Source organism: Trachymyrmex cornetzi, unplaced genomic scaffold (assembly GCF_001594075.2).
Source record: "Trachymyrmex cornetzi isolate Tcor2-1 unplaced genomic scaffold, Tcor1.1 scaffold358, whole genome shotgun sequence".
Classification (NCBI taxonomy): Eukaryota; Metazoa; Arthropoda; class Insecta; order Hymenoptera; family Formicidae; genus Trachymyrmex; species Trachymyrmex cornetzi.
Window position 1 is genome coordinate 141,399 of NW_017298300.1, and position 26,923 is coordinate 168,321.

A 26,923-nucleotide genomic window follows, 5' to 3' on the forward strand; every position below is an offset into this window, starting at 1 on the left:
ACACAGGATTTAATACAGGCACGAACTCTACTTTCGACGTTACGATTTTATCAATAGTGTCAAAAAAAATGTCTGTGGTTACGTAGTTCCCAAACTAAAAATGGATGTACTGGCAGTAGCGTACGGGCGATTTTAGACCGGTATTCATAGCCAGATCTTATATTTACAACCGTCTTAAGTACAGTCTTAAAATGTCATGAACCCATCAGAGGGCTGCATTAGCGATTTAGGATATTATTTAAGACGGTCTTAAAATAAGAAGCGACTATGAATACCGGTCTGTGATTGATCAATTTATAAATTTATTTATAAATATATTTAGAAATTTTGTCTGCGGCTGCCCTTAATATCTCGTCGGTGATAATACTAGACGGCTCCAATAGTTTCCCCTTAAACCAATCGAAGTTCTCTGTTTCCGGGGTGATCCCGATTGACCACGGCTCGATTGGACACCACCAATCACAGCGACCGGTGCTTAGGAGCTTTGTAGTCTCAAGCGCTGTGAGTGGCTCGTGTCCAATTGAGCCGTGTCCAACTGGGTGCCATCCAGCGCATAAAGGATAAGACACAAGACGTCGAAAAATCCGTAAAGACGAACTTTTTATGTTATGCAGACATCTTAAGCAGCAGGAATACGAAGAATGCTCTCATGCTAGCCTGGCCATAAAGGCCGCAGCACAGACTTTTGCATAACGCATAACGCATTGTGCATAAGCGAATCAACTAATCAGAATCTTCCTTTTCCTTCCATTGCATGGAAAAGAAGAATTTCGATTGGTTGATTCCCTTATGCACTATGCATTATGCGTTATGTGCAAGAGTCTGTGCTGCGGCTTTAAGGGTATATCCACACAAGTTGCATAGCCGCATAAATATATGCATAACGAAAATTATCCAATCACATTTTACGTGCGTCTTTATATAATGGACCTTCTACAATAAGACCCTGCGCACAATAGAAGGAATTAGGAATTAGAAATAAAGAATAAACGATTTCAACCTATCAAAAACCGTGTATTCCGATGTATCCGATTTCTGATAGGTTAAAATCATTTAATCTTTATTTCTAATTCCTTATTCCTTCTATTGTGCGCAGGGCATAGCCATAACTTTATAGCTAATAGCTTAAGGGCTTCACACATGAAATGCATAACAGAGTATAAGCATAACATTGGGCCGTTAAACCAATGAGCATCTTGTGTAAATCAATATGGCGACATTATGGTAGGTGCTCATTGGTCCAGCAGCTTTATGTTATGCTTATGCTCTGTTATGCCTGGATTCACCCTGCATCCGATTTGCGTCGTACGACGCATATCGAATGCAGGGTGAATCCAGCATTATGCATTTCATGTGCGATAGACTTAAGGGCCATTCCACACAAACTTGCAGAGCCGCATAATCATATGCCTAAAGAAAATTATCCAATCACATTTCAGTCGTAAAGACAAACGTAAACTACGTTTGGGTGATTTTCTTTATGCATATGTTTACGCGGCTATGCAAGTTTGTGTGGAAAGGCCCTAAAGACGTCGAACCGAACGCGACAGTGACAGAAGTCACTACAATCTAGTTCTTTCGTTAGTGACGCGTGACGCGACGGGCGCGTCAAATGGGTATGACGTGCCTATGAGTTCTTAGGGCCTGAGCACAATAGAGGAACGGGAATTAGATATTAAGATTTTAACTTATCAGAAACTGATTACATCGGAATACACGGTTTCTGATAGGTTGAAATCTTAATATCTAATTCTTGTCCTCTATTGTGCGCAGGGCCTTACCTTTACGACTTTACGACAGTAGCGCCAATTCTATCGGGCTGCATCGACTGCATCTTCGATTCTTCGCTCGTAAGGTTATAATTTTCGCGCGTTTGGAAGAGATATTTGTTTTCTTAATATTTTTGTCGCGGGACGTGACAAGAACGACGTACGAGTTACGCAACAAAGCAACGAACCATCCGGCAAACTGATTGTTCGTTAATGGATGACAAGTAAGAAACATGATAATGTGGACGGAGAATACCGAAGATCAGATATGTCATCACGTATATATATGTATATACAAAATATATGCATATATTGAATTGCATTTGTATAAATGAGGACTCGACGTTGTTTTCATCGCATAAATGCAAGTATTGCTAGCAACAATGCTGCGTCGCGAAAAGGAATCCGTATATTATAGTCAAGTAGGTGCAAACGTAATATAATATTGTATCAATTTTATTGTACAGTATCATGTAGTTACACAGGTGATGCGAAATAATAAAAATTATTTTTTTTAGAGCGTCAAATCATAGAATGGAATCTAGACTGTTATGTTTTACACTCTGATTTATACATCCAATGCTAAAACAATGTCAAGTACACTGATGCAGCAGTTTGTCCAGCGGCTCAAGTCGAGAAATGAGGAAGCCCGCAACAAAGCGGCACGCGATCTGTGCCTGTACGTCAAGCGGGAACTGCGGGAGGCGTCACAGGAGGAGATCACAGCTTTTATGGATGAATTCAATCATCACATATTCGAAATGGTATCCGCCTCCGATATTAACGAGAAGAAAGGTGGTATATTAGCCATAGTTTGCCTTATAGGAGCGGACGTAGGTAATTTTAATACACGAACGGTACGATTTGCCAACTATCTTAGAAATTTGATACCTTCCAACGACGTAGGCGTCATGCAATTAGCTGCGAAGACTGTCGGGAAGTTGGCGCTAGTTTCTGGTACTTATACAGCCGAGTATGTCGAGTTTGAGGTAAAACGTGCCTTCGAGTGGCTTGGTACGGACAGACACGAGGGTCGGAAACATGCCGCCGTACTCGTACTAAGAGAACTCGCTGTCTCTGTGCCAACATACTTTTTTCAACAAGTCACGCCGTTTTTTGAGTTGATATTCAACGCTATACACGATCCTAAGCCAGCTATACGGGAAGGTGCGGTAGAAGCTCTGAGAGCGGCCCTGGTAGTTACTGCTCAAAGGGAAACTGTAAAGCAAATGCACAAGTCACAATGGTACAAACAGTGCTATGACGAAGTAATCGATGGATTCGAGGAGGTTCATTCGAAAGAGAAGGGCATTAATAGGGACGACAGGATACATGGCTCGCTATTAGTGCTGAACGAACTGCTAAGATGCAGCAATGTCCAGTGGGAAAGGAACTACGAGGCTCTAATGGAGAGATTAAATGGTTCTACGCAAAATGAAAATGATATACTTTCCTTAATGCCATGCTTGAGGACAACGATAGGATCGAAATGGGCCGGGTATTGTACTCAGAACGCGACTTCGTCTCAGCACACATTGTATCCAGCGCACGAGTCGACCGTTTGCAGATGCTTGATGCAGGATAGGTTGGATGATATTTATAATGATGTTATGAATCAAAAGATATCGAGGAATCCGCATATTCAACACGCTCTCATGATGCTATTGCCGAGGCTCGCTGCATTTAACAAGGAAAAGTTTATAAGGGATTATTTGAAAGAGTCTTTGGCATACCTTTTACTAATCCTACGCAGTCGTGAGAAAGATCGCTACGCCGCTTTCACATCGATCGGCTTTATAGCCGTGGCAGTGGAGGATGCGATAAATCCGTACCTGCCGAAAATCATGGAAGTGATCAAAAGTTTGCTGCCATCTAAGGAAACCCCGAGCAAGAAGCGTACTTCCCTAGAGCCGGCGGTGTTTGTTTGCATTACCCTGCTCAGCCACGCGGTCAAACAGGTCATAGCCTCTGATGTGAGGGACTTGCTGGAGCCCATGTTTCAAACCGGATTGAGCCCAATATTGACCACGGCCCTCAGAGAGCTGGCGCACAGCATTCCGTCTCTGCAGGTGGATATATCTCAAGGTCTCTTGCGAATGCTGTCACAGGTTTTAATGCAAAAGCCTTTGAGACATCCCGGTGCACCGTGGACGGCGACTAGTCCTAGTTCGGCAGGGGACGACGTTTCGTCGACGGTACTCGCATTGAAGACCCTAGGTACCTTTAACTTTGACAATAATCCGTTGTTGCAGTTCGTCAAGAGATGCGCGGATCACTTTTTAACGTCGGAACAAGCGGAGGTCCGATTGGAAGCTGTCAAGACGTGCTCTAGGTTATTGAGATTAACACTGAACCAGTCCGGTCCTACGGTAACCACTACTGTCTCGACTGTTCTGGGTAAATTGCTGGTAGTAGGAATAACCGACACAGATCCCGACGTTCGTCTGTGGGTATTGGCGTCATTGGACGATTCCTTTGACGTTCAATTAGCACAAGCGGAGAATTTGTCTGCGCTGTTTATTGCCATGAACGACGAGATGTTTGAAATAAGAGAACTAGCGGTTCGTACTGTTGGCCGACTCAGCACACTGAATCCTGCTTACGTTATGCCATCGTTGAGGAAGACTCTAGTGCAATTTCTGACGGAATTGGAGCATTCAGGTATGGGTCGTAACAAGGAACAAGCCGCTCGAATGTTGGATCACCTGGTAGTGACTGCGCCGAGACTCGTTCGACCGTACATGGAGCCAATTTTGAAAGTTCTTGTCCCAAAATTAAAGGAATCCGATCCCAATCCCGGCGTTGTGCTAGCCGTTCTGCGCGCAATTGGTGATTTGGCGGAGGTCAACGGTGCCGAGATGCAACAGTGGATGTCCGAGCTTTCGTCGATATTACTGGAAATGTTGGTAGATGCCAGTTCGCCTGAGAAAAGAGGAGTAGCGTTGTGGGTGTTTGGCCAATTAGTTGGTAGCACAGGTCACGTGGTGAAACCGTACATACAATATCCGACCTTGCTGGACGTTCTTATTAATTTTCTCAAAACCGAACAACAGCCGATCATCAGGAGAGAGGCCATTAGAGTGCTCGGACAGTTGGGTGCATTGGACCCTTATAAACACAAAATGAATATCGGACAGATTGACTGCCAGTTGGACACGCTCACATCAATGGCAGACACCAAGAACGACGTGGAGAACACTCAGGATTTGACAACCAGTGAAATGCTGGTGAACATGTCACCGTCCACATTGGAAGAATTTTATCCAGCGATTGCCATTACGACGCTTATGCGAATTATTCGCGAGCCGACCTTGTCTCAGCATCACACCATGGTGGTGCAAGCGGTGACCTTCATATTTAAGAGTCTTGGGATAAAATGCGTACCGTACATCTCTCAGGTCATGCCGAGCTTTCTGAACGTCGTGCACACGGCGGACATGAATTTCCGAGAATTCCTATTCCAACAGTTGGCCGTTCTCATCGCCATCGTGAAGCAACATATACGCAACTATTTGGACGACATATTCATCTTGATCAAGGAATTCTGGACTGTGAATAGCCCGTTACAGAGCACGTTGATTCTTTTGGTCGAGCAGATCGCGATGGCCCTAGGCGCGGAATTCAAGATCTACCTGCCACAGCTGATGCCGCCGATACTCCGAGTACTAACCCACGACAGCAGCAAAGATCGCGCGGTGACGGTGAAGCTGCTACTGGCTCTACAGACATTCGGGAACAATCTGGACAATTATCTGCACCTCGTACTTCCACCGATTGTTAAACTGTTTTACGCAAATGACTGCCCGATAGCCGTGAATAAAGTTGCTCTCGAAACGGTCGATCTCCTCGCGGATACGTTGGATTTCACAGATTTCGCGTCGCGAATCGTTCACACTCTGGTACGTACGTTGGACCAGTGTCCAGAATTAAGGAGCACGGCCATGGACACACTTTGCGCTGTCGTGATGCAGTTGGGCAAGAAATATCAGATTTTCATCGTGTTAGTCCAGAAAGTTATGACGAAGCACAAGATAGTCAATTCACGATACGACGTTCTAGTAGACAAGATACTCACAGACTCGACCGCGGCAGACGGCGAAGATTTCTTACTGATGAGAATGCGGCACTCGCGCAATAAGAATCGCGAATTCTCCTTAACGCCTTCGGAAACGATTAAGAAACTGAACGTATCGGCTTCGAATTTGCAGAAGGCATGGACAGCGACGCGACGGGTATCCAAGGACGATTGGCTCGAATGGCTGCGATGCTTCTCCATCGGTCTGCTCAAAGAATCCCCGTCCCCGGCCCTGAGATCTTGCTGGGCGCTGGCGCAAACCTACGCTGTGTTACCGCGCGATCTGTTCAACGCGGCTTTCGTCTCGTGCTGGACCGAACTCGCGGAAAACTACCGGACGGAACTGATACAGACTCTGCATCAGGCGTTGATGGTCCCCGATCTGCCCACCGAAGTGACACAGACAATTCTGAACTTGGCTGAATTCATGGAGCACATTGACAAGGGTCCTCTGCCATTAGACAATAAGATTCTCGGTGATACGGCGATGCATTGTCGTGCGTATGCCAAGGCGTTACATTACAAGGAGGACGAATTCCACAAGAGCAGGAACAGCAGCGTGTTCGAGTCCCTGATTTCCATCAATAACAAACTTCAACAGAAAGAGGCGGCCGAAGGTCTGTTGGAATATGTAATGAATCACAACCAGCAAGATCTCAAGGTCCAGATACGTTGGTACGAGAAGCTTCACAACTGGGATAAAGCGTTGCAGCTATATCAGGAACGTCTGGAGAGCGATTCCGCAGATGTGGAGTCTACTTTGGGAGAGATGCGTTGTATGGAGGCTCTCGGAGAATGGGGACAATTGCATGAGGTTGCTACAAAACAATGGACGAATCAGACCGACGATACCAAGCAAAGAATGTCGAGAATGGCGGCAGCTGCAGCGTGGGGTTTGGGTCAATGGGAAAGTATGCAGAAGTACGTTTCGTTGATACCGAAGGATACCCAAGACGGAGCGTTTTACAGAGCGGTACTGGCGATCCACGATGAACAGTACAACGTCGCGCATCAGTTTATCGATAGTGCCAGGGATCTGTTAGACACTGAACTGACTGCCATGGCTGGTGAGAGCTATCAACGGGCGTACAACGCCATGGTGGAAGTGCAAAAATTGGCCGAGTTAGAAGAAGTGATCCAGTTTAAGCTGGTGCCCGAACGTAGAGCGGCCATCAAGGCCATGTGGTGGGAGAGGCTTCAGGGTGGTCAAAAGATTGTTGAAGACTGGCAGAAGATCATACAGGTACACACGCTGGTAGTCTCACCCCACGACGACATGTACACGTGGCTTAAATATGCCAGTCTCTGCCGGAAGAGCGGTAGTTTGATGCTGTGTCACAAAACGTTGGTGATGCTGATGGGCGCAGATCCATCCCTGATTCCAGATCAGCCGCTGCCGACCACTCATCCCCAGGTGACCTTCGCTTATTGCAAGCACTTGTGGGTTGCGAATAAACGCGAGGAGGCTTACAATCAGCTGCAGCGATTTGTGCAGACCTACTTGCAGCCGACAACAGCGGCAATAATTAATCAAGAGGACGAGAAGCAGTATGAAAGCAAAAAGAGATTGCTCGCCAGGTGTTACCTTAAGCTCGGCGAGTGGCTGGAGTCCTTGCAGGGTATAAACGAACATTCTATTCCCGCGGTATTATCTTATTATGCCGCAGCGACGGAGCATGATCCCACATGGTATAAAGCTTGGCATGCCTTCGCTTACACCAATTACGAGACCGTTTTGTTTTACAAGCATCAGCAAGGTAGTGATACTGCTCCTACGGAGGCTGCATCGGGCAACGGAGCGCGCAATAATCTCTCCAGCTCACAATATATATCTCAATTTACTGTCCCAGCTGTGGAGGGATTTTTCAGGTCCATCAACTTGTCGGATGGTAACTCCCTGCAAGACACCCTCCGTCTGCTAACACTCTGGTTCGATTACGGTCAGTGGCCAGAGGTGTATGACGCTGTGGTCGAAGGCATAAGATTAATAGAGATAAATACTTGGCTGCAAGTGATTCCACAACTCATAGCCAGAATCGACACTCCTAGAGCGCTAGTCGGTCGATGCATACATCATCTTCTTATAGATATAGGAAAAACGCATCCTCAGGCTTTGGTTTATCCGTTAACAGTGGCTTCAAAGAGCGCTAGCCACGCGAGGAAGACCGCAGCTAACAAAATCCTGAAGAGTATGTGTGAGCATAGTCCGACATTGGTCCAGCAAGCCATGATGGCGAGCGATGAGCTCATCAGAGTTGCGATTTTATGGCACGAACTGTGGCACGAGGGCTTAGAAGAGGCTAGTAGATTATATTTTGGGGAGAGGAACGTTAGAGGCATGTTTGACACTCTAGAACCTTTACACGCCATGCTCGAAAGAGGGCCGCAAACTCTAAAAGAGACGTCCTTCAATCAAGCTTACGGAAGGGATTTAATAGAAGCACAGGAATGGTGTAACAGATATAAAACATCTCGGAACGTGAGAGATTTGAATCAAGCTTGGGATTTGTATTATCACGTATTCCGGAGAATATCCCGACAATTGCCACAACTAACCAGTTTGGAATTACAATATGTCAGTCCGAAATTGCTCATTTGCAGAGATTTGGAATTGGCTGTTCCGGGAAGCTATAGCCCTGGCCAACCTATCGTGAGAATAGCAAGCATTCATAGCTCTATGCAGGTGATAACTAGCAAACAGAGACCGAGAAAGTTGTGCATTAAAGGTTAGTTATTATTTTTTAAAAGTAAATATTTCGATATAAAAAACATGCTGATAATATTGATTTGCTTTAATACCTATGTATTTTGTAGGCAGTAACGGTAAGGATTATATGTTTCTATTGAAAGGTCATGAGGATCTGAGACAAGATGAAAGGGTAATGCAGTTATTTGGTTTAGTGAACACTCTCTTGTTACATGATCCAGATACTTTCCGAAGAAACCTTACTATTCAAGTAAGAGAGTTTCGGCATTTTACGCATTTATAATATTATAATTGTTAAAGAAATATGTGAATAATATTGTGACTTTATGTTTAGAGATACGCTGTGATTCCATTATCCACGAACAGTGGTCTTATCGGTTGGGTACCGCATTGTGATACGCTTCATACGCTTATTAGGGACTACAGAGAGAAGAAGAAAATATTATTGAATATCGAGCACAGGATAATGTTACGAGTGAGGGGTCTTTATAAATTTTTATATTAAGAAATTTGTCTAGTATAGTACATTGTAAAATATATGAAAATGTAAATTTTCTGTTTTCTTATATTTAAATTAATACGATGTAGATTTCCAAAATGAGTTATTCACCTCGTATATTCCTTCACTTACAATTTTCAAATTAACCTCGTATAAAAGGCATCAGGTCGAACCGTTTATTACGAGTTGATCGCTCTTGGAGCCGTACGTTGCCTTCTTATAATATTATTTTATGTTTTTTTTTTCTTTTTTAGATGGCACCTGACTATGATCATCTCATACTCATGCAAAAAGTTGAAGTGTTTGAGCACGCACTCGAGCATACCCACGGCGACGACCTAGCGCGACTTTTGTGGCTGAAATCACCGTCGAGCGAAGTATGGTTTGATCGTAGAACGAACTATACACGCTCTCTGGCTGTGATGTCTATGGTGGGATACATACTCGGTCTTGGTGATCGTCATCCGTCTAACTTGATGCTCGACCGTCTCAGTGGTAAGATATTGCACATCGACTTCGGAGATTGCTTCGAGGTGGCGATGACACGTGAAAAGTTCCCGGAGAAGATACCGTTCCGTTTGACGCGAATGTTGATCAATGCGATGGAGGTGACCGGAATCGAGGGAACGTATAGAAGGACTTGCGAGTCCGTGATGTCCGTGCTACATCGAAACAAGGATAGTCTAATGGCGGTCCTGGAGGCATTTGTTTATGACCCTCTCCTTAATTGGAGATTAATGGACAATACCGTGCCCAAGGGCAAACGATCGGACGCTCAAGGCATGAGTGCCAGCAGCAGTCAGGAACACGGCGATATGCTCGATTCTCTTACCGCTACATTACCAAAGAAGGGTGTGCCGTGTAGCATTGAAAATGGAGGTAATTGCATTATTAAGTCATTTCAACTTGACATCGTCACCTTGCTTGTAAATTAATTGTTTTTATATATAGTTTTACATATATATATACACACGCGCGCGCGTGTGTGTATTATATATAAAGATATTAATAAAAATTCATCAAACGTAATAAAAAATTTAAAAAACTTAAAGTTAAAAAATAATTTATATAAAAAAAATCACTTAACTTTATTATCGTGACATCTACAGCCTGCGCTTTTGCAATGTCCGTAGCTGATAATAATCAACCGGAAGCATTGAACAAGAAAGCCTTGACGATCATAACGAGAGTCAGAGACAAATTAACAGGGCGTGACTTTTCGCATGAAGAAACTCTCAGTGTGCGACAACAAGTCGATCTGTTGATCCAGCAAGCTACAAATAATGAAAATCTTTGCCAATGTTATATTGGATGGTACGTAATAATTTATAACTAGAAAATTTCGGGCACGTTACCTATTTATTTTTATCATTTACAATCTATATATCTTTTTTCATATTATATATATAGATATATCAACAACTTACTTAATATTTGTTCTGATATTACAAGAAACGATGGTATATAAATTATATTAAAAAATATGAGCATCGATCTCATTGTTGTATACCATTACAGGTGTCCGTTTTGGTAAACGATGAGGATGGACTTTACTCATTAAAGATGAATCCTCGTAAGTGTGCAATCGCCTGCTTTTGCATTTATAACTTTTACGAAATTATTAATCATATTCAAGATTTTATGATAGTCTCGTATCGTGTGTGTGCGCGCGCGCGCGCGTGCGCGTGCGTGCGTGCGTGCGCGCGTGTGTGTGTGTGTGTGTGTGTGTGTGTGTGTGTGTGTGTGTGTGTGTGTGTGTGCGCGTGCGCGCGTGTGTGTGTGTGTGTGTGTGTGTGTGTGCGCGTGCGCGCGTGTGTGTGTGTGTGTGTGTGTGTGTGTGCGCGTGCGCGCGTGTGTGTGTGTGTGTGTGTGTGTGTGTGCGCGTGCGCGCGTGTGTGTGTGTGTGTGTGTGTGTGTGTGCGCGTGCGCGCGTGTGTGTGTGTGTGTGTGTGTGTGTGTGCGCGTGCGCGCGTGTGTGTGTGTGTGTGTGTGTGTGTGTGCGCGTGCGCGCGTGTGTGTGTGTGTGTGTGTGTGTGTGTGCGCGTGCGCGCGTGTGTGTGTGTGTGTGTGTGTGTGTGTGCGCGTGCGCGCGTGTGTGTGTGTGTGTGTGTGTGTGTGTGTTACACATCACACATTATCTATTAACTCGTGGTTACTTTACACAATAGCTACTCCATTACTCATATACATATATCACATCAGTGTAAATAATACTTGTGCATCGTCGATCTTAATTTCATTGAAATAAAGTCTCATGTTGATATGCCGAATCATATGTATGTAACAAGATTTACAAATGTTCGGTTTTGGATAAATACTCTGGATAAGTACATACATAGAAAAATTCAACGCCTTCCATTGTAGCCTCCGTGTTGTTTGAACATCGCTTTCAACAACGAGGATAAATTATGAAATCTCCGTATCATTTGTGCGAAAGGGTGAGAGCGGCAACAGTTCGTGCACCTTAGTCCGTAGAACTTTCTTCATATCGGATCTCGTCAAGTAGATGGGCATGTTTTCGCCAAACTCGGACATGAACTGCCTGCACACTCCGCATGGCGTGGTAAACGAAGTGTTTTCCTGATCAGCTACCACGGCTAACGCCGTGAACTTTCGCTTCCCCTCCGACACAGCCCGCGCGATTGCCGTGACCTCGGCGCACACGCCCGCCGGATAGGACGCATTCTCCACGTTACAGCCCCGTGAGATGCTACCGTCGACGCATCGTACCGCGGCACCGACCTTGAACTTACTGTATGGCGAGTACGCATTCTCACGCACCGCCGCGCTCTCCTTTATCAGCTCCTGAATTTCTCCGTCTGCAAAATGGTACATCCATCAGCCGGCATCGGTTTTTTGACATGTAAGAAATCTGTGGATTATCCTTAATAGTAGGTGTGAATCGTGTGAAGTAGGGAATTGTATATAAACGTATAATTAAAAATAACTCAATTTAATAATATGCAATAAACATTTCCAAGCGTAAAATGTAACTTTGTAACATATATGTAATTTAGATACGTGTTTATCAATTTGTTATTTAATTGTTTATCATATATCATACTTACACATTATGATATATGATATGTACGCGCGCACACACACACACACACACACACACACACATACACACACACAGAAGATGTTCCATTTCAAAGGATTCACTCAAATATCTCCGAAACACTGTGTTAAATCGAAAAATGTTTCAAACGAAAGTTTTTTACTTCAAGGAGGACATAAGATAGTACCATTGGTTTGTCCTTAAGTTGGCATCGAGGTCAGAGCAAAGTCACTTTGAATTTTTTAAACGGAACCCCGATTTTTCATTTCATATTCTTATAGCTTACCTCAAGAGCTTTTTAGAACAGTATAATAAACTATTTTTTCATTAAATACTTTTTGAGTTATAAGGCTTGAAAGTTACAGTACCGTCGGCATTAGAAAACATTACCCAAGGTGTCCGACCGACGAAACCTCTTAAATGTTGTTCGGAATCATGACCTGGATAACATTTGTCAAGCTCAAGGCTACTGGAGATTGTATCTCTTTTCAATTTTGCACTAAAAATTCATTTTTACGTATACGCACCTTGGGTAATGCTAATGCCAAAGGTACTGTAACTTTCAAGCTTTATAATTCAAAAAGTACTTAATGACAAAATAATTTATTCAAAGTTATCTTACCCTGATCTCGACAACGTCATCCAAGGTTAAACCAATGGTATTATAACTGTATTATATCCTACTCGAAGCAAAAAACTTTTATCTGAAATATTTCTCGTTTGACGCAGGGTTCCTGAGATATTTAGTGGATCCTTAAAAATGAGACACCCTATATATTATATATATAATGTTGCAAAACTGATGATAAATATTTTGTAGATAGATTCTTTGTAATATTTTAAGATGAAAAGTCTAGTATAAAAATGTCGAGGCTGTAATAGTTTTTTTTTTTTTTTTTTTTTTTTTTTTTAAATAGGAAGAGTTTAAAAATTACGAATGACGAGGCTAGAATTTTGCATGCCCAAGAATGGCAAAATGCTCAATGTGAAGGTGCTTCCTCGAACTTTATGTCTTTGACAATAACAAAATTCAACATTTTCACACTGCCATCTTGCCAATTCTGAGCACGCAAAATTCTAGCCCCGTCATTCATAATTTTTAAACTATTCCTATTTGAAAACTATTATAATTATAGCCTCCATTTTCGTATTAGACTTTTCGTTTTAAAATATTACAAAGAATCTGTCTTGAAATTATTTATCATCAGTTTTGGGACATCTTATATCTATAATATTTATTTACAGATACCACGAAATAAATTGAAACTATATGTAATCATATATGTATATAACAGTTTTTTATTTTTTTAATTAATTTTGTTATACCTATTCTTCTCGAAAAGGTTTTGAAATTTTACTCAAATAATATAATTTCAGCCATCACTGCAATTATAATTAATTATCCCGCGCTACGCGTCTCGTTCGATTTGATTGGTCGCTACCTTTGCGCGCGAAATCTCGCAGAATTTAATACGATATCGAGAAAACCAACGTTTCGTATGCATTCTGAAAACAATTTTAAACAAATAAGAACAATTTTTAACAGAGTTTTAAATATTAAATATAAGAAAAAACACATGGCCTATTTAAACGATTCACCGTGTCTTCAATTTGTTGAAAATGCATTTTTGTACGAATACTTGTAACCTCATAACTCGAATTGAACTGTAATAGATTTGATCACATAAAACATAAATAATTGTTGGTGGTATGACTTTCCGTGAAGAAAAAAGTGTGTATCTTTATATAACGATATTCCCGTTAATATTTGAACGTGAGATAGAGTCTCAATATTTACGACATGTATGAAATAAGTTGTGCAATTATTAATTAAATAATATTACGGGGGGGGGGGGGAAATTGTAAACTTGTTTCTTTGACAGTCTGGGAGTACACGGCGCAGTTTCGTTATCAGGGGACTTTTATTATCAAACTAACATCACAGACTGATTATCCATCACTTATCTCCCAGGGACTATCCCGAACGATTTTTCGATATTTATTAAAGCCAACGATTCTTAGACTGTAGCGAAAACACAATACTATGAGATAATAATAAGTTAAAAGATATTTAATTAATTTAAGAAGTTGAATATATTTAATTTTGCAATGTCTTTTCAATTTTTAAAATTTTCAAACTTGTAAATATCATTAATGTCTTTACACTTGACACGTTCGACTATTGCAATATACATATAAAAAAATGTCGAAATGCCTGATCTTTTATGTCTCCTTCGTCGATGTAATTTACATGTATATGTACGTACAATGGAAACAATTGTTGCATAAATTACATAAATTATAGCAATATTAAACAAATCACATTCGATTCTGTATGGGATATATGGTATAGTTTTTGGGCTATGTGTTAATTCGAAATTCGCTCAGCCGCGGCCGATGCTAAAGTCTATATAGTGCACGTAATGCAAACTTAACTGATATTATTACATATAGATTTCCGGTGCTCGCAGTGAATTTTCGAATTTACACCTTTTCACAACTGTCCCCGGAGCGCGAGCATACGTGATTTTCAACATATGGGAGTGAAAACAGAAGCGAGAATCGATATCGCGAGAGGTAACAAGAGACTTTTGGGGAACGCACTTTAGCGTACTTTATTTGATTTGACTTTATTGCGAAAGCGAGTCTTTACCGAGCGATGCGAAATCGATTATTTCCCAGATGCCCATTTCGCCAGGGTGCCGTTCCAGGATGCTAATAATGAAGGTTGCTGCGGGAGACGCAATGAAGATTGTGGCAGAACGATTGTGTAAGAATGAAGGAGATTGATGGTTTTTTCGCTCCTACGTCTTTTACAACCGTCCGACAACTTGTGAGTTGGACGACTGATCCCTCGCAGCCACCGGCGACTCGGGCGACTGGCGGTGACGACAAACGGCGACGTCGGCGACATGCGTTTATTGCCTTTACTCCGTTTACTCGTACAGCTGCTGATTCAGCACCGCTCAATTGTCCCATCTAACCTACCCTAATCTAACCTCACCTCACCTCACCTCGCGCCGGTTCGAACGCTAGCGGCTAACTTTCAAATCCTGTGAGACCAGCTGTGTCCTTAGTGCTCTCAACTTGTTGCACAGTTAGCTCATCTTTCTTTTAATTCACTCTGGAACTAAAGTGTAAAGCTAAAAAGACCAGACAGTTGAGATCAATCCAGTGTACTTAATTCCTTGTAATCGAGAATGGATTGAAATGCAGGATTCAGATTTTCAGAAATTCGCATTCGAAATATCAGCTTTTTCTGTGCATCATGAATACTGCTCAATTCAGAATTCCGAATAGGAAATGCAGTTTTTCAATTCAATTGAATCCAGTTGAATCGAAAAAAAGTTTTCGCTTTTATTTAAAACACGTATTCGGATAGATAAAATTTCTATCTATTTTAATCTCCATTCTCGTTTACTGCGGGTTAGGGTTGGTAGCGCAATTTATATAGACATATATATCGCAGCTGGAACATGTATATGTACTCGTACGTATTATGTATACACAGGACTGTCGATGCTCTATAACAATTGAAATAAATTTAGACGCTTATGGGTTAATTAACAATTAATATGGGTAAAGCTCGATCCTGTTTTTCTTTGAAGAAAGTTTGCAGTAAAATTGCACAAAGGGCCTATTTTTTTCTCAGCTAAACACACTTCTTGTACAGTTTATATTTTCTCTCTTTTTCTTTTTCTTCAATGTGAAGAAAAAAGAAGGAAAGCGAAAAAAATATTTAGCTAAACATGTGTTCCGACATGTGCGTGTAAATTAATTCAGACGTTCGTAGAAAAATGTAACGTGCGCGCAAGTGTACCAGGAAAATGGCACCTGTAGTTAATTCTTAATGGCAAATTATAATTTTACTCACTTTTTCATGTTGATATTATGTTTCATGTTATATATGTCGACATAATATTCGGTAATATTAATAAATGTCACGTTTAAATATCATTTATCGATTGCGTTTCTCTTGATTCGTTGATACTTGATACTGCAGTCGCATGCAGTCTCTAGCATGCAGTTGCGCATTTAAAAATAAGGTGAGCGAGTCGATAATCGAAGTAGATTTATCGATGCGCGCGCGGGAAAATTCAGTTCGCCGTTGTCAACGAAGAAAAAAAGAGGTAACGAACACATCAGTAAGTGTTGGAAATTTTTATCAAATATCGTATCTAATAACGTATAATAAATCTTGGGCTGTGGTCAAAGTCTCGCTAGAAATGCTTTCAAGTATTTGATGGGCCAATTAGAAGAAAGAATTTTACAAATTGACCAATTAAAAAACGCTTTAAAGCGTTTGCAGCATCGCGTTGACCGTACCCTTCATCATCACAGATTTATTATTCTCACAATTAAATTATAAATGAAATAAGACAAATTTCGCGCTCATCGCGCTGACCTATATTATATATATATATATATATATATATACATATATGTATACACATAATATCTGCATCTCTGCCGAATTGTGTAAGTCGTCGAAAATGGATTTATATCTCTCGCACATAAGGTAGGCTTGTCACATGTCAAATTATTCGATCCTTGTCCTGAATTATAGATCGTCTAGAATGGACTTGGGGTATACTCCCACTCCCACTCACTGATAGATGCGACAGAGAGAGAGAGAGAAGGAGGGAGAGGTGAGAGAGCGCGAAGCGAACGGCGAAGAAGAGAAGTGAGAAGGACGGAAGGAAGTAGAGAGCGCGTGTCACGGCGTGTCGACGCGTCGGTTGCTCAGCTGTTTTCAACGAGACTGGTCGAGACTGGTCGAGGAGAGCAGAGGAGAGTCGAGACTGTCGAGAGAGACGACGCATCACGTAGACACCGTAGACGGCATCACGGCATTCACGGCATCACGACACGGCAGAGCCAGAACGAAGTGACCAATCCGTCAGCCGTCAGTCCATCAGTCCCATCAGTCCCATCACCGACCGACTCATTGTCTGCTCGCATTGTCAGGTCAGATCGACTCGCGGACCTCAAGATTCAAAACCTCAGACGGCGGACCTGTTCTGACTCTTCGTAGAGACAGACCGACTCGGGCCGATTCAGGCCGTGACTCGAGACTCGACGCGAGAGCACTGCATCCACGTCCAAACGCAAACAGATGTGGAGTGACTGTCCAGATCTCTGACATTGACGTATCTCGGCCACGAGTGGCCACAACACGCCGTCGAGCACGATACCTACTCCCCTTTGCGTGAACGCTGAACGCGACAGCGAGGAAGAGGCGCGTGGCCGCCGTAGTAGTGTAGATCACCGACACCATCCGAGCCAGTTCCGGATCCGGACCGGACCGGACGGGAAGCAGATTACAGAGCGGGCGGATTATCGAGATCGAGGGGATAAAGAGCGATCGCCATGAGCGAGCTCAGCCAGGAAGAAGTGAGTAAAGGAAAGCGTGTGCTTCCTCCCCCCTTGCCTCGCCTATCTTCCTCCTCATCCAGTGATCCTTTCTTCTCTCGCCCAATATTCCCTCTGCTCCGAGCGTTGTTTGTTGTGTGTGTGTGTGTATTTCCCGCGCATACTTATCCGCGATTTCTTGTCAAGCGAGACCCACGCTCTCGTGTCCGTGCCGTACCGTGCAGCACTTTTCTCATCTTTTCCATCCACTTCTCTTCCCTCGAAAAATCATGAATTCACATGTACTTTTTCTTTAATTTTTAGACGAGTCATGAAGGACAAGTCCATTGTTTGCGCGCGCGATTTCGAGAGAGAGACTTGAAAATTGCTAAGGAAATTGCATTTTTCCTTGTTGGGTTATATATTGTTTTCTTTGTCAACCCGCCACGTATAAAACGAAGCGACTCACACGCTTGCAAATCAACTACTTATATAATGGACGCTATGTAAATTAAACTTGCGCTTTAATTTAAAGAAAACTTGACGCGACATTTGTCAACGTGGTTATTCTAATATTTAAATGATCCAAACATTCCAGACGCTTTGCAGGAACAATTGTTTACTACTTGATGATTCCTCTATTTTCGTAATCGCGACGATAGAGTTCTGTTTGCTTCCTATCCACCTATCCTCTCTATTCCATATTATTTCCTTTCGTATACTTAACTGCTTTGTCTGCTTTGTTTCTAGCAAGATATTTTGGCTGCAGAAATTTATGCGAGTAATGAAATTGTGATTTCTCAACAAATATATATATTACATGACTTTCCATTTCATTCTTTGAGATTCATATCTCGGAATAATAATATAAGTCTCTATTCAACAAGAGACTTATCATTCTTTGCGCATAGAAGGCAAAGTAAGGATTTTGAGATTATTTCACCCGCTTAATTTTCTAAATCTGGGCCCAAGTATGCCGTGTCTATGTAATAGGTATCTGTACAGTACAGGATACATCTCCACTTTGTTTACTATACTACCTCCTATACGCAAAGAATGATAAACCTCTCGTTGAAGAGGTTTACAGAGTATAGTATCGAAGAAATGACATTTCTATCTATATTATTACATCGCTTAAAATATAATGTGGACTTTGTAGCTTCTGTTCTCTTTATTGTCGCGAGCTGTGGTAAACCAATAGATAAAAATAGCTTATGAGTAACAAAAACATTTCAGTCTCTTTTAAGCAACCTTTGACAGAGTAGTCCTCACTAAACAGAGCTCACAACACAACTCCTTTGTCTCACTTTTGCTGTAGATGAGAAGAAGGCGATTAGCCCGACTAGAAGGCTTCAACAATAATAATGCAACTGCCAGTTCGTCTAATGCTATTGCTCCGACTTCCCCGAGTACTTCGGAGCTATCAAAAGCATTCCCAGGATCAATATCTCCGTCTATTCAACAACAATTACAGCGTACTGAGATACCAATGGAAGTAGAAGAGAGCAACGATAAACAATGTAATATTACCGAATTGGATAATTCGGGAATTGAAAGCATGGAAGTTGACGAATCTGATAGGAAAGATTCGATACCACGATCGCGTGTAAGTATTTACTTTACTTAATAAAACAACCGTACATGTATTAATAAACAACAAAAAGAATCTGTTTTTTTTTCTTCTTCTAATGTAATGAAAATAGATTATTCATTATTTTGATCTATATTTGTCTCTGTTGTATTTTAGACGACAAGCTCTAGCATAGAAGTTACAACAGATCACATACATGTTGTCATATCACGCGTCTTGCGCATATCGTGGAAAAGCTCCGTTGAAGGAACTATATTCTTACCACAAACAGCAGCGTACACGCTGAAACAGAAACAGCTAGATTTTAGTGAAATTATTAATCAGGCCTTGATGGAGATTTTGTGTATGTTCTCGAAAGGGGAAGATCTTTTGAACGATATCACGATAGATATGTCATCCGATCGACAGGACAGTCCGAATAACCAAGCGAGTCCTCTGCTAAGTCCTGTCATGGCTCTTCCGTCTTACCAATTACCGACTATGCCATTACCCATAGGCAGCAAATCGTCGCAACCCAGAAGTTTAACTTACTTGTTAAACTGCTATTCAAGAATCGCAATAGAGGAAAGAAATCATCCAAAGGTATAGGTATACATATTTTAAAAACTGGATGAGATTTTATTAAACCTATTGATTTCTCTTTGACTGACGCTTAGGCACATGTTTTAGCGATCCAGCATACCTCCTCTTTCCAATGTACTGACGGTATTGAAAACGCAATGTGTTCAGTACTCCAGCCTCGTTCTACAAGGATTGGTTGGCATTTGTGAAGCTTCGGTTATTCCTATGTGTACCACTTATCTTCTCTACCCGATACTGTCACAAAGTTTACCTCGAGGATACCTTCACGAGCTCGTAGCTAAGACACACACGAATTCAAGCACGTTCAATAAGATATTCACCCCGGTCTTGCAAGGCCTGTATCTATCAATGCAACAGGCGAGCTTGGTTGGCAATACACACAGAAGACCGATCGAGGCGCTAGAGGAACTGATAGAAATTCGCTGCGGTCCAGGCGGCAAAATACGTCCGATATGCCGTCTAATTACAAATCAAGTGCAATTCTTGCCCGACATTATGACGTCAGCCGCCGGCAGAGAACTTACGAGAACTTCGTTTTTGGGGCCGTTTCTCTCAGTATCGGTATTTGCCGAGGAACAACCGAAAGTGGCTGACAAGTTTTTCAGCGGAAATCACGTCACGGACAAATCGGTGAATTTATCCTTGCAGCAAGAGTTGGAAAGTACCAGAACTTCGTTGCACAAGATGTTTTACGCAATACTTGCAAACAGCAATTGCCGCGATGCTACTTTAACGTACTTGGCCGCGTTGTTGCGTCATAATGAGAAACGCGCGCAAATACAGACTGAGGAGTTTTCTCTGGCCGGAGATGGATTTATGTTGAATCTATTGTCGGTCTTGCAAATGCTCTCTGTAAAAATCAAACTGGACACCGTAGACCCTCTGTATCCGTTTCATCCCTCCAGCTTTGTTGATGTAAAGAACGACACAAGACTGAAACTTACCTCGCAGGAAGTCGCGGAATGGCAAAAGCATCTGGAGAAGACGCATAAGTGGACGGAATCGAAATTTCCGACTCAGTGCTGGTTCTTGACGTTGCATTGCCATCACATCGCGTTACTACCGGCATTGCAAAAGTATCAAAGAAAATTGCGAGCGTTACGCGACTTAAAAAATATGCTCAACGAATTGCAAGCCACGGAACCCCAATGGAAGGATAGCCCCTTCGCTGAACATAATAGAGATTTGATTAAACAATGGAAGCAGCAATCGGAGCAATTAAATAAATTTAAATCGTGCGCGGACGCAGGTCTGATAGATCCTGTCTTTTTAAGAAGATGCTTACACTTTTATATATCCGTGGCCGAGGTTTTGTTGAGTCTTCTGACACAGACTGCCCCAGGTAACCCTCTCCCTAAACTTCCACTTCCTCAGGAAGTCACATGCAAGTTTACCGCATTACCGGAATGGTACGTGGAGGATATAGCGGAATTCTTGGTGTTTACGCTCCAGTAAGTTCTCGTTATATATATTATTAAGTATTATAATTATACAATGATACGCTTATTAATAATTATAACTCCGCGTGTAGATTCTGTCCTGGAGTAGTGGTAAGTGGTAATATGGATAATCCGCTTATCACATGGCTACTGGTCGTCGTGTGTACACCGCATTGTATACGAAATCCGTATCTAATCGCAAAAATCATCGAGGTCCTCTTTGTGATAAATCCTAGCCCTCAGGTAAATTTGTTAGGAAAATACTTATTGTTAAATTATATTACTTCATTACTGTGTGTGTGTGTGTGTGTGGGTGTGGGTGTGGGTGTGGGTGTGTGCGTGTGCGCGCGTCAACAACTATAATCTTCTGCAGGGAAGAACGGAGATTCTCCATGAGAAAGTCATGGCGCATCCTATATCCAAGACACTTTTGGCGTCGTATCTCATGAAGTTTTACACCGACGTTGAAACCACTGGCTCTAGTTCCGAGTTTTACGACAAGTTTTCAATACGTTATCATATAAGTCTAATCTTGAAATCAATGTGGGATAGTCCGGTACATCGAGCGTCTATCGTCAATGAAAGCAATAATGGCAAGCAATTTGTCAAGTTTATCAACATGTTGATGAACGACACTACCTTTCTACTTGACGAGAGTTTGGAATCTCTGAAGCGTATACACGAGGTGCAGGAACTCATGTCGGACACTACCGCGTGGAGTGCACTCCCCCAAGAGCAACAGCAATCGAGGACAAGGCAGCTGGCAGCAGACGAGAGACAAGCCAAGTCTTATCTTACACTAGCCAAGGAAACAGTTGCCATGTTCCACTATCTGACGGTCGATATTAAGGAACCGTTCCTACGACCGGAATTAGTCGGGCGATTGTGTGCCATGCTAAATTTCAATTTGCAACAATTGTGCGGACCTAAGTGCAAAAATCTGAGAGTGAGAACACAGCAAAAATACGGGTGGCAACCAAGGACGTTACTTAGCCAATTGGTTGATATATATTTGCATCTTGACTGTGATAATTTTGCGGCCGCTTTAGCCAGTGACGAAGTTAGTGTCTTTCCATTCATCATTCATACATCTCATTAAATATATAGATTAATACAAAAAATTGTTTTTTTTTTCCAGCGTTCGTTCTGTAAGGAATTATTCACGGACGCTGTAAGCAGGCTACACAAATATGCGATCAAAACTACCACGGAAATTGAGAGATTTATAGCGCTCGCGGAACGTGCGGCGATAATCGCGAGAGATAATCGCGCGCGTGATGCAGACTACGGCGACGCTCCTGAGGAATTCCGAGATCCATTGATGGATACTCTTATGGAGGATCCAGTCAGACTACCATCTGGTATTGTTATGGACAAGGCAGTTATCATTAGACATTTACTCAATAGTGCCACGGATCCTTTCAGTCGGCAGCCACTTAGCGAAGACATGCTGACACCAAGTAAGTGCACCGTTTACATTTTCTTTTATTAGTATACGGTAAAATGAAGTTTTTCTTGGCTTAAATACGTCTAACAAATAATAACAGGGTTTCGTAGCAACATATTTTTATATAGAATACATTCTGCAAATATGTGATGCATGTACCACAACCAATTATGCAGTTTTTTATTTAAAATATTTTTTATATTGTGGAATTAATATCTTTTTACATTTTAACTTCAAAATATAAGAATTACCGAAAGATTGTATTATTCATATATCCACATATATAATTTTACAAAAATGTATAAAAATTTTATTAAAATGCATTAAACTGATGATTATTATTGTTGCAGTGCTCGACTTGAAAGAAAGGATATCTGTATGGAAACAACAAAAAAAAAGATCGACGAATATATAAACGGTGCTAATGTGATGAGAATTCTGCAAGTAAAAATATAGGAGTAAAAAAATTTAGCATTCAAAAAAAGAGCGAGAGAGCGAGCGAGAGAGTGAGGGGAGGGGAGGGGGAGGGAGGTAGGGAGAGGGAGGGAGAGATTAGCATACAACATAATTGCTAACATAATTGTCAATATTGCACGATACATTCTATCAGGCAAATGCATCGATCCAGTGCAGTTTGAGGAATATAGTGCAATGATCTCGCTATTGTGCAACAATTGCGCTCAATAAATTTACAGTTTTTATACAATAAAACATTAACTCAGACTGCAGCTAGCAAACTGCCAATATATTGCTCCAAACATACTTTAGAAAGTTGTAAATAATTACTGGCTACATGTCAGTATTCAAAATCACATTATTCATAAATAAGCAACATTACTTTTTACGTCTTTCGATGTATGTGGCAGCGGGTAAGTTTGAAGCATATCCCGCAAAGATATAATGTTAAATAGTATAAAACTAGTAATATTAATGACTACTATATACTTCCACGAACTCGACATTTACAAATAAAATTATTATTGACAAGAAATCTACATGTGCATAAGATTTATAATTCAATGATTTCAGCAGTACTATTTAAAGGTGTTATATATAAAATTGTAATGTATAATTATTTGTCAATCCTCAGGACGATAGTTGAAAGTATGGAAATTGTTTACAATAGTCAAATTCGTGGATTACTTTGCATTCTTTTGCTAAAGATGCAAAAACACATCACGCTCTATCTATATATAATTCAGATGTTATTTTTTGGCTTTATTTTGTAAAGAAGATAAAATGTTTTTTTTACAGATAAATGCTACATCATGTATATGTACTAGTTTGCAACATTTTGAGTTACACACTTTGTTTTTAATATGAATGTTATTTTACTTTGAATATAGTAAGATTCGAGCATTTTTATTTTTTATGTGACTTAACTGTCTTATCATAACTTTATTATATACATATATGCACAAAGGACATTTCCATTTATTAATTTTTATTAACAAAATAATGCATATATGTATGTGTGTGATTAAATGTAAGTATATACATTTATCTTTTCTCTATCAAATTATTTCTTTATCATTCATTAATCATTATTTATTTGCTTATTTTGTGCAATAAATATATATACATATGTGCGCGCGCGCGCGCGCGTGTGTGTGTGTACACACACACACACACACACACACATATATATACATATATGTATGTAACATTCCAAAGAAATTACAATATTTAAAGAATGTAGTTTGAATTGTGCTGCATTAAATTCTAAGCTATTTACTGATTGAATATTTAATATGCATCTTGACTCATAATTGATTCATAATCTTACTTTTCAAAAGTAATAATTGCATTTATCCAGTGTCACATTTATTTTGACGATTATCATATTTTTACTTTAATAATTCCACACACTGATAACATTATGATGACATTAGAACACGTTCTGTCATTAAATGTAAATATAAATTTATATACATCATAGTATTATGGATCATGATTTGAATATGCTGCACATACAAAAGTTTGATACTACATGATCACAGTATAAAAATCATTATTAGTCCTAAATTTCTAAAGAAGTATAAAAAAGGTAATTATTCAATGATAAAAGCTATGTATCATTTGTCATACTTTTGTGCAACGTATCTATATAGGAAGACAAAAGACTTGACATAAAATTTAGAAACTTTGGTAGAATTCATAACTAGGATTACCAGATGAGGCGACAAGTCATCTTTTAAGTGATTTGCAAATTTTGCAGTAGGCTTGTTTGTTTTAATCGAACTTGTTTGCACGGTTGATCATCCTTTCGTTAGAGAAAAGAAAAATTAAATTATGCAAGAAATTCAGGAAATTCAATAAAAGAAAAAGATCTATTGCAAGTCGCTCAATAATTGCCTTGTAGGCGATATTAAGCAGTATGTCGCCTACATCTGACAATCCTGTTCAGAACTACATTAGATAGCGGTCTTTTTGGTACAATTGTTTTGTGAAATAATTAAAGATGGAGATACACATACATACACACACACATATACACATATACAATTGAAGTATTTAATAATATATTAAGATACCCCCCCCCCCCCATACATGCTATTTGTATATATAGATTCAAAAATAGTCTAATCATGAAATTTGATATTGTTTTTTATATGTATATATTTGGGTATGTGTATGTATATATATATATATATATATGTATGTATATACATATTTGTGTATGTGTGTATGTATATATATGTATGTATATACATATGCATACGTATACATATGCACTAGGCAATGTCTTTATTCATGGAAAATTCACTTCAAATAATACCTGTAAATACTAGGATCGATGTAAAGTATAAAAATAAACAAAATTTATGTGAAATAAAAGCATTTGAGCGAAACATTAAAAAACCTATGATTTATTAATAAAAAAAAATTATATTTCTATCATTTTCTTATCTTGAGAAATACAAAAAAAAGTCATTAAGTTTTCGTTTTTTTTTTAAATTTTTTCTTTTTTCTATGCAATCACTCCATTTGTATAATCATATTCTATTTGTATAATCTAGATTCTGTCTGTGATTTGTTACCGAAAAATTCAAGCTAGATATATTGTAACTAGACATTATTGTTGCAACTTGTGTTGACTGACGTCCTAACAAATAGTTTCATATTTTTCTTCTGATTCATGAATTTAATTATTATTATGGAGCTTACAGGACTTTTTCATTCTTATATTTCTTCTTAACTTCCACAGTAGCTATTATAATAAATTTGACTTGTAGAATCGTTTTGTTCTGCTCTTATCATCCCAGGAATTGTTGGCGCTACATAAAATTGAATTATATCATAGCTATCAGCAGTTTGTCTAAATTGAAAAGATTCTCGTGTATATATAAACATGCAGGCAGCCTTATAATAAATGCTAAAAATTTCCTCAGAGAGCTTCAGAGAAATTTGGTGAACACTTACACTGAATATAACTTCCTTCGACAGTCCTTCTCATAGGACATGTATTAATGTGTTCTTCAATCTCACTTTTATTCAAACGATGAGTTGCATTGTATGGGCAGATAACCTTGTAATCGGGAGGGAAATTCTATACGAAAATTTCACATTCGTTTATATATTTCTCAAAATGGATCATAGTACATAAAATTATATAGTCACCTTTTCACATTTTACAAGGTGTCGCTGAAATTTCGAACTGGCTATACGATGATGGTTGTTGTAAGGGCAGTGAAGAACTTCGTCGTTATTGCTATTCATCTTCTGATGTCGTACAGTCACAACAATCGGCTAATATAATGTGTAAATAAATAAAGGTGAAAAAATATAATAAATATAAATTATCCAAGTTGTTTGATCCGTTATTAAAAGCGTACGAATCAACGTCTCAACAATCAGACTTGTCCCGATTTGGAGTCACTGGAGTTTGGAGTACAATAGTACATACATGCCTGATGCCGTGGCGGAAAACCCGGGAAAAACGCACCGACAAGGGCTGTGTTCCACTTAACGCTCATAACGCTCGTGGAATCATTTCATCCTTGTCGTTTATCAAATGTTAAACAAGGACAAACGATGCTCGCGAGCATTGCGAGCGTTAAGTGGAACGCAGCCCTTGGCCCTTGGCTAAGCCATTTCTGTGGATGCGCAGTAGGGATCAGTAGAGTCCTAGGTATCAATCAAAGACATAGGCCCGTATTCAGAACGCGCTTTTATCTCTGAAATTCTATAATATACGTGACGTAAAGTATAGTATGTTAGCGCCGCGCTAACATCATTGTAAGCGCGTTCTGAATATACGGGCCATAGAGTATAGAGAATGGACTGCGCGATCCGTCTGTAATTATGGCTGCTTTCCTTTTAGGAGACACAGTCGACACACTTGACACAAATCGACACACGTCGCTTTCCATTTACAATTTTGTTCAAACTCAATCGACA

General features: G+C 40.3%; 4 protein-coding genes across 8 annotated transcripts; 2 read left to right on the top strand and 2 right to left on the bottom strand.

Moving 5' to 3' along the window:
* Window positions 1-1,847: 1,847 nt before the first annotated feature.
* Window positions 1,848-14,161, top strand: Tor (serine/threonine-protein kinase Tor). 5 transcript variants are annotated; one of them, XM_018510993.1, is made up of 8 exons: window positions 1,848-2,191; window positions 2,288-8,570; window positions 8,659-8,801; window positions 8,886-9,026; window positions 9,305-9,929; window positions 10,160-10,364; window positions 10,569-10,623; window positions 13,995-14,161. In XM_018510993.1, exons 2-7 carry the CDS (start codon window positions 2,321-2,323, stop codon window positions 10,582-10,584), a joined length of 7,380 nt encoding a protein of 2,459 aa, XP_018366495.1. In that variant the 5' UTR covers window positions 1,848-2,191; window positions 2,288-2,320; the 3' UTR covers window positions 10,585-10,623; window positions 13,995-14,161. The 5 variants fall into 5 exon arrangements, with proteins under 5 accessions (XP_018366495.1, XP_018366494.1, XP_018366493.1 ...); XM_018510992.1 differs by lacking the exon at window positions 13,995-14,161 and adding an exon at window positions 11,415-11,493; XM_018510991.1 differs by lacking the exon at window positions 13,995-14,161 and having other exon boundaries at window positions 10,569-10,770.
* Window positions 11,115-15,042, bottom strand: LOC108763406 (cytidine deaminase). The gene is made up of 2 exons (XM_018510996.1): window positions 14,765-15,042; window positions 11,115-11,869 (listed from the first exon to the last, which is right to left on the bottom strand). Exons 1-2 carry the CDS (start codon window positions 14,799-14,801, stop codon window positions 11,457-11,459), a joined length of 450 nt encoding a protein of 149 aa, XP_018366498.1. The 5' UTR covers window positions 14,802-15,042; the 3' UTR covers window positions 11,115-11,456.
* A 2,398-nt stretch (window positions 15,043-17,440) lies between these two features.
* On the top strand, window positions 17,441-23,928 carry Ube4B (Ubiquitination factor E4B). The gene is made up of 8 exons (XM_018510995.1): window positions 17,441-17,505; window positions 18,782-19,069; window positions 19,211-19,636; window positions 19,724-21,087; window positions 21,168-21,318; window positions 21,449-22,135; window positions 22,214-22,535; window positions 22,873-23,928. Exons 1-8 carry the CDS (start codon window positions 17,482-17,484, stop codon window positions 22,935-22,937), a joined length of 3,327 nt encoding a protein of 1,108 aa, XP_018366497.1. The 5' UTR covers window positions 17,441-17,481; the 3' UTR covers window positions 22,938-23,928.
* Window positions 23,929-25,467: 1,539 nt separating this feature from the next.
* Window positions 25,468-26,673, bottom strand: LOC108763369 (gametocyte-specific factor 1-like). Its single transcript, XM_018510899.1, has 4 exons — window positions 26,434-26,673; window positions 26,144-26,272; window positions 25,946-26,072; window positions 25,468-25,800 (listed from the first exon to the last, which is right to left on the bottom strand). Exons 1-4 carry the CDS (start codon window positions 26,497-26,499, stop codon window positions 25,718-25,720), a joined length of 405 nt encoding a protein of 134 aa, XP_018366401.1. The 5' UTR covers window positions 26,500-26,673; the 3' UTR covers window positions 25,468-25,717.
* Between the last annotated feature and the right edge of the window lie 250 nt (window positions 26,674-26,923).